The sequence below is a fragment of the Octodon degus genome, unplaced genomic scaffold (genome assembly GCF_000260255.1).
Source record: "Octodon degus isolate 3935 unplaced genomic scaffold, OctDeg1.0 scaffold00250, whole genome shotgun sequence".
NCBI lineage: Eukaryota > Metazoa > Chordata > Mammalia > Rodentia > Octodontidae > Octodon > Octodon degus.
In genome coordinates, this window is record NW_004524826.1 from 83953 (window position 1) to 92545 (window position 8593).

Consider the following 8593-nt stretch of genomic DNA (forward strand, 5'->3'; position numbering starts at 1 on the left):
TAGATCTATGATTGGTTGAATATGTGGACACACTCAGATCTGGACAGCCATATATATATACATACATATCAGGAATAATATATACATAAACTGTAAGAGAAATAAGCACAGTTCTATTCAAATAAGTAAGAATTCTAAAATGAAGGGAAGTACTGATAGGGTCATGAACTTTGACATTTTTTCCCCTCTGAACAGAACTGAGGAATTATTTTCTATTCAAGAGACATGAAAGTAAAAAAGATTGCAATGATTGGCTCTGGGGTCAGCAGATTAGGTGCCATCAAGTGCTGCCTGGAGGAGGGGCTTGAGCCTGTGTGCTTTGAAAAAAGCAATGACATTGGAGGACTGTGGAGGTACAAGGTAATTTTATACATATTGTCATAAAGCATGTTATTCTCTTTCCACTATGCAGTACAATGCTGATGTGACATGTAAGTGATTCATCCTTTAATATTTCTTTTCAAAGTAGAATATCTTACAGTCAAGTAAGCTGAGGACTTCTTGAATCACATGCGTAGTTCTGTTCTTTCCATCTTCCTGATAACCCATGTGGAATATTGGAGGATTGGTTAGACAGGTTATATATGAGAAAGCTCAAACCCAAAAGCCTTGGATATTCATTCCACCTCCAGTGCGCTTACTGATCTCATGAATCTTCATTCTGACATTTCTTTCCACACCATGAGATCCATAATATATAGTTGTGAGATGTTTAAGAACCTCTGAAAGAGACCAAGTGTGGTGGCACACGCCTATAATCCCAGAGCTGGGCAGACTGAAAACAGGAGGGTCACTATGAGTCCAAGCTGCATGGGGAGACCCTGTACCATATATATATATATATATATATATATATATATATATATATATATATATGATACTCTGAGAATAGACCTACCCCTATCAAGAAAAGTGTGTGTCATCATAAATGTAGCAACACATTACTTAAAGGAATGAGTATACGTCCTAAGTAATATCCCAGAAGGACAGAGGAACTAAGTGTAGTGTTAATAGGAATGCGTCCTACAGAACTATAATGCATACTCTTAAAGTACAGCAACTTGTACTCTTAAGTACTCATCCCATTTATCTAATCTACATTAATTATTACTTTTAAACTTTACTTTTTAAATTCATTTTTATTTGAAAGAGAAAAAATTCAAAACAAGATAAGAGGAGGGCAGCAAGGATTAATACACTGCATGTTTTCATCTATAAATTAGATATTCAGAGTTCAAGATATAAGCATATCATTTCCAAACAGTATTAGCATGAGACTTTCTTTTCAGTGAACTAAGAGAAATTAGTAGTACTACTACTATCTTAACTTATACATAGATTTTCTCTTCCTTCTTTTTTCCATTCCCCAACCCGTTTCTCTTTCCTTTTCAACAGTTTCTTCCCATTTCATAATATCTATTGTATATTTTACTCTTTAACATCTCACACTAGGGAGACAATATGATGTTTGCACACATGCATCTGGCTTATTTCACTTAAGAGTATGGTCTCCAGATGCATCCATTTACCTATAAAATTCTCAAACTTATCCTTCTTTATGAATGAGTAATACTCCATTGTATAAAAATACCACTTTTTTTAATCCTCTGTTGATGGGCATTTCAGTTGTTTCCAAGATCTCTTGCAGCTATGGGAAATTCTGCTGCTATAAAGATGGATGTGCGTATATCACTGTGGTACAAGGCTTTTAGTGCTTCTGGAAAGATACCCAGAAGGGGAATAGCTAGGTCAAATGGAACACCTAATTCTAGTTTTTTGAGGAATTTCCACACTAATTTCCACAGTGGTTGTAACAGTCTACACTCCCAACAGTGGAAAATGGCTTCTTTTCCCCCACAACTCCTCCAGCATTTGTTACTGGTTGATTTCTTGATTACAGCCATTCTTTCTGAGATGAAATGAAATCTCAGTGTTGTTTTAATTTGCATCTCTCAAATGACTAGTGATGTTGAACATTTTATTTTCATATATTTATTTGCTGTTTGTATTTCTTTGAGAAGTATTTATTTATCTCAGATATTCATTTTTGGATTGGTCTTTTTGGAACCTCTGATTTTTTTGAGCTCTTTATATGTTCTCAATAGTAATCTTTTGTCTGAGGAGCAGCAAGCAAGCATTTTTTCCCAAGTTATAGGTTGTCTCTACACTCTATTAGTGATTTCTCTTACTGGGCAAAAGCTTTATAAAACAATGAAATCCAAGTTGTTGATTCTTTGTGATAGTTCTTATATGATTGGGGTTTTATTCCTAGTCTTTGCCTATACCAACATCTTCAAGAGTTTTATCTCTTCTATCTCCCAGCAGATTTATTTCTGTTTTAATATTTAGATCTTTAAATTATTTTAAATTTAGTTTAGTGCATGTTAAAAGATATGGGTTCAATTTTAATATTCCACATGTGGAGAGAGTTTTTTCCAGCACCATTTATTAAAAAGGCCTTTCTTCCAGTGGATGTACTTGTCACCTTTGTCAAAGAAAAGATAACTGAATAGGTCTGGACTTGTTTCTGCATCTTCTAATCTGTTCCATTGATCTTCAGGTCTGTTTTTGTTTTCTGTTATTACTATACTGTTTCTATCATAGTAGCTTTGCAGTACCATTTCAAGAGAGGGGACTGTGATGTCCCCTCCACCTTGCCTTTGTTGCCCAGAATTGCACTTGCTACTCTAGGTCTTTTCTTATTCCAAATGAATTTTAGGATTATTTTTTCTAAGTCTGTCAGATATGCTGTTGGAATTTTGATCAGAATTGCATTAAATCTGTATAACAGCTTTGGAAGTATAACCATTTTCACAGTATTAGTTCTTTCTACTTAAGAGCAAGGGATGTCTTTCCATTTTGCGATATCCTCTTCACTCTCCTTTCAGACTACTATAGTTTTCATTGTGGAGGTCTTCTACATCCTTTGTTAGACTGACTCATAGGTAGTTTGGTTTCTTAGATGCTATTGTGAAGGGTGTTCCTTCCTGAATTTCTCTCTCAATGAGTTTATATTGATGTGCAGAAAGGCTACAGTTTTTTGAGTGTTGACTTTTTATCCAGATATGCTACTGAATTTACTTATTAAACCTAGCAGTTTTTTAGTGGAGTTCTTATTACACTTAAGCTTTAATATACTTTATATTTGCATGACTTTTTCCTAAGTCAAGTAACTTTTTCTCCATTGCTTTCTCTTAAACTAAATTTCTTTAGATGTAAGGATTAGTTGTGACGCTTGGGCTTTGGCAGTTTCTCTTCAGCTCCTTCTATGTTTGCTTTAACCTTGCTTGTTTGGGCTTTGTTTGTGGTACTGTTTTAATATCCATCAGCATTTGTTGTACTTAATTATATCTGTTGTGATATAATTACTGGTATTGGTTTGGGATCATCAATACAAACAGGATTTGGGCCAGGCAGATAGCTTGACAGTCTAAGTGCCTGCTTGGCAATTGCACGGACCTGGTTTTGATCCCTAATACTGCATGTTGTGCTGGCCCCACTGAAACTGGGTGTGGTGGCACACACCTGTAATCCTAGCACTGGAGAGGCTGAGACAGGGGGATCACTATGAGTGTGAGCTGCATATCAAGACCCTGTTCCAAATAAATAAATACAAAATTTTAAAAATAAATAAACAGGATTCACTCCAGTTCCTTCTGGTAGAAGTGAGTGCATTGACCTCACTCTGTTGAGCAATATTACATAAAAGTGATAAATATAGTCCATCAAAGAAAAAGGAACCCAACACCATAAGTTAGGTCAAGACTTTGATATTACTTGCTGTGTTCCTCAGTACTAGAAGCCATGGGCTTTTTGTTTTCTGCAGGAGACACCTGAAAATGGACAGCCTGGGATCTACAAGTCTTTGACCAGCAACACTTCCAAGGAGATGACAGCCTTCAGTGACTACCCTTTCCCTGATCATTACCCCAACTATGTGCACAACTCCAGAATGATGGACTACCTCAGTATGTATGCCAGTCACTTTGGTCTGATGAAACACATCCAATTCTTGGTAAGCAGTTAAAGCCCTGACATTACCTGCTCATTGTTCAAGGCAGAGCAAGCAGAGTCATGTTTTCAACTCACATTTTCCACAAATTCTGATAGAATTATCAAATTTCTTCTCTTTCTCAAGATTAGTGATGAATTAATGCCCCCTCAAAACATAGTTTTCTAATGTGTTCCTGAAATCCACTTTTCAATTAACTGTATTAAATGAAGGACAGAAGAGGGAGTGGGGGGAAAAGAGATACAATTATATGTGTAAAGAGGATGGTTTGGATAATTATACGGTGGGTTTCTGCTGTTTTACGGAAAGGAGCAATTAATGTTTAATTTTTTGTCTTCCTTTTTGAAATTTTTTCTTTCTTTTTAATTTCTTATAATTTGTTTCTTTTTCTTTTCCTTCTTCCAATTTTGCATGCATATATCTAGTAATGGGAACAACAACTAATTTTAAGACAAACTGCAATACAATAAATACTGTCAAATTCATATTATTTTGTTCATTAAAACTCTGTATCACAAAAAAAAGTTTTATAAGGCTGGGGAGATGGCTCAGTGGAGTAAGTGCTTCCCTGGCAGGCGCAAGGACTTGAGTTCAATCCCCGGTTCTACAAAAAAAAAAAAAAAAAAAAAACACCTCTGTATCATTTGTAATCTTTCTGTTTTAATACTATTTTGTACTCTCTTTAAAAATTAAAATAAATAAATGAGTCGTTAAAAAGTTAATATACTGGGGCTAGGGAGATAGCTCATTAGAATCAGTGCTTGCCTGGCAAGGGCAGGGTCCTGAGTTCAATCGCCGGTACTGAAAAAAAAAGTTAATATACTATACATTCTAAAGTGCTTTAATCCTCAAGAATTAATGATTCTATGAAGCAGTTGTGCATAAAAGTGCTAAGGAACCAGTAGCTATAACTAGAGAAAGTGCCACCAACTTTACTTGTCAAAACAGAATTTAAGGGAAAAGAGAAGTGTGAGAACAATGTTCTCAATATGAAACTGACTCTGTGCCTGTCTCAGTCTAAGGTGTGCACTGTGAGAAAGCATCCTGATTTTCCATCCTCTGGCCAGTGGGATGTTGTGGTAGAAAATGATGGAAAGCAGAAAACCTATATCTTTGATGGGGTCATGGTCTGCAGTGGCCATTACACAGAAAAGAGTTTGCCCTCAGAGGACTTTGAAGGTATTTAACTGTGAATGTTTAAGTGTTTGAATTCTAAGAGTCTTAATTTCTGGGTATATATGGACATTGGCAAGACATGTTCACATGACACAGTGGGAATGCAAAAGAATATGTGCTACTTTTCAGAAGTGTCAGGGCAGATCTGATACTAGAAATAACACTGAAACCCAGAAACTAAGAATTACTCAGGCAAACACAGACCAGATGAGACAGGAAGCAGTTGCAAAATGAAGCTGGTCCAAAATAGCCTGATAAACTGAAAGAATGACACAGCAATGACTGGGTAGAGCCAATGACTGGGCAGAGAGAGGTCTGTGGAGTCCATAAAACCTCACTATGCAGTGATTGCAATGGTGTGTGTGTGTGTGTGTGTGTGTGTGTGTGTGTGTGTGTGTTAGAGGGGAGCAGGTGAACAATCCTGCTTGTATTTTGTAAAGATCAGTCTTGCAGTGGTAAAGAATATTAATTGATAGGGAGGAAGGACTAAAGCAAGAATATCAATCAGAAGACTTTCTCAGTCCATTAAAGACATAATGATAGAAACTCAAGTAAGGAATTATAACAAAACTGAAAGAAGAAAGCAAAAATTTCAGATATTTTAGGGTCATGGTGACACTCAAGAAGTGATACCATGTGGTATAAACAGTGTAGGCTTTATGTCAACTTGCATAATATTTTTGAGATATAGTCAAATTTTCCTTTGAAAATGTTTCGGATCCTCTAATACTCATGGCTCATAGGGTTTAAGTGTAGTAGCCACTTGCCCAGTGCCACAAATGAGCACTTGAAGTGCAAATAATGCAAACAGGATATACTTTCTGTGTAAACTAACCCTAGTTCAGTGGTGACAACTCGGGAGCAGGTGGGTGACAGTGGGATGATTGGATCATTGAAAGCAACTCCCCTGTTCTGCCCCCCCCCAAAAAAAAAGCTCTAAAAGGTTCAGCATCACTGTCCTAGACTATGAGTATATATAGTACAAATATGTAGAATATCTCTTCAATACCTCGTTTGGTGATGTAATAGCATTTCAGAGTAGAGTGTAAAATATGCTGTTGCAGCTAATCTCACCTTTAACACATTCTCCATATGATTTCTCAGATGGTGACAAGTGCACATGAGGTGTGCATTTGATTTCTCAATACTGCACCATTTTTATTGCTAAGGATCATTGTGTATTTGTGCATTTTTTCACCAACTCACAAAAAGTAAAGACACTTCCTCATATTTAGAAAAATATAGGAGGGCAAGCTAACTCAGCAGATTAGGCACCTGCTTAGGCAAGCCTGGGGACCAAGGTTCGATCACTGGCACCACATGCCACATCAGCCCCGGCCCCCAGGCACTCTGAACCAGCCACCCAGACCCAGTGTGGTGGTGCATGCCTGTAATTCTGGGGATGCTGAAAACAGGAGGATCACTACAAGTCTGAGATGCATAGTGAGACCCTGTACCAAATATATTTTTAAAACAAAGAAAAATACAATAGTCTTCTAAGATGACAAGAGTCATCATACTGAGAAAGCTTACGATTTGATATAGAAAAAGGAACATTAGTATGCATTGATCTGGGTCTTAGCCATATCACCACTGCCATTGAATATTTTGCTACTTGGTAATCTCATTCTATAATATTGGTAACAACTGACAAACAAGAAATATAGAGATTTAAATAACAAATACGATATCTCAAGATTATGAATACATTTTTTCTGAGAAGCCTTTCCCATTTCTGTTTGTGATGTGGGTATTCAACCCTTTCCTTCTAGGGATCCAGAAGTTCAGAGGCAGATGTCTCCACAGTTGGGAGTACAAGCACCCAGATGATTTTGTGGGTACAAGAGTAGTTGTGATTGGCCTTGGAAATTCTGGAGCAGATGTTGCTGGAGAGATCAGTCATGTTGCTGAACAGGATTGGCACTGGACAGTGATTCTATGCTTTGATATGAGCTTGACTCTTGGAGACCTTGTGAATTTAGACTTTCACTGTAGTTTTGTCTGTGGCAGCCCAGGTTTGTTTATTACTTCAGCAAACCAATGGCCCAATGTTTGTTAAACTAAACATGAATGAAAGAATACCAAAACCAAAAATAGTAGCAATATCTTCCTACATTGGAATACATTGGAGTCTTGGGAGGGGAGTAGCAACAACTCTGCAGTCAGATTATTAGAATTATGGAGCTATAACCACACAAGGGAAATATGAATGTTCAACCTGAAATAAATTCCACAGAAAACAGCACAGTTTCAGTTTGGAGCTAAAGTTTAAACAGAGGCTGGCACATGCAAACATAAGCAGAGATGCTCTCCTCATCCACATATGAGGTGATGGTAATAACAGAGAAGTTCTTTGGGTTCCTCCACACGTGGAGACCAGGAGACGAAGGACCGCTGCCCTCTACAAGGAGCATGGTGGATTCTCAATGGGCGTCAGGATGCACTTTCCAAAGCTCAAAATTATTTTTAATTTTGAGTCACAGTTTATGGTAAAAAGGTAAATCAGCCATTTTTTACCTATGCATGTCAAGCTTTCTGAATGAGATGAAGTTATATATTTTATTATTGATCTTTACAATTAATGACATTACAGGCTAGTAATTGTTTTCATTTAAAATCTGTGACCAAGGTTAAGCTCAACAGCCTAGGTTGTATGGCAATAACAATAAGCTTGTCTTCTGGAGGGTTAAAACCTAAGTTTGCAGACCAAAATTAGAGAAAAAGGAAGGCCATAAGGAAAGCCAACATTTTGGCCCTAGCCTTCCAAGATCAATTAAGACTCTGGACTTATGAGAACCTGTACTATAACATCACGTAACTCAGCTGTGTCCTAAATTTTCTGATCAAGGAGATTATGGGGCCAAAGAGGAAAGTGATCGATGATGTAGAGTGTGCCTAAGGAGAGTAACATGGAGAGAAAACATTCTCTCGGGCTTTCACAGAAAACACATTGGCCAAGCAATGGCCGTGACTCATCCACATGGCTGACACTAACAAAGGATCTACAATCTGAGGTACAGGCTCTCAGGATAAATCCTGAGGGGATTTGACTGACCTTATAAGATACAAAAGCTACAATTCTTGTTACATAGGTCTTGCTTTATCTTGGTCTTAGCCATCTAGCAGAAAAGTATAAAATCAAAGTACAAAAAATAAAGCCATGTTGTTATGTTGAGCTGTAGGGACTCAGGTCAACAACTTCTACCATTGCCAGTCAAGTGGAAGGCTCAATACTATTATGGACTACTGGACTATTTTGGAATATTTTTCTGAGTTCACACACATTTATTTTTTAAATGATGAGGGGCCAGGGAGATGGTTCAGTGGAATAAGCGCTTCCCTGGCAAGCGCAAGGGCCTGAGTTCAATCCCTAGTTCTACCAAAAAAAAAAAAAAAAAATTAAAT

General features: G+C 37.2%; 1 protein-coding gene across 1 annotated transcript in view; it reads left to right on the plus strand.

Moving 5' to 3' along the window:
- The first annotated feature begins 225 nt into the window (after positions 1-225).
- LOC101568807 (dimethylaniline monooxygenase [N-oxide-forming] 5-like) overlaps positions 226-8593 on the plus strand; it is a 37526-nt gene continuing 29158 nt past the window's right edge. Inside the window, 4 exon segments of the mRNA XM_012512645.1 lie at positions 226-360; positions 3827-4015; positions 5029-5191; positions 6961-7118. Of these exon segments, the coding sequence (XP_012368099.1) occupies positions 226-360; positions 3827-4015; positions 5029-5191; positions 6961-7118 (645 nt within the window).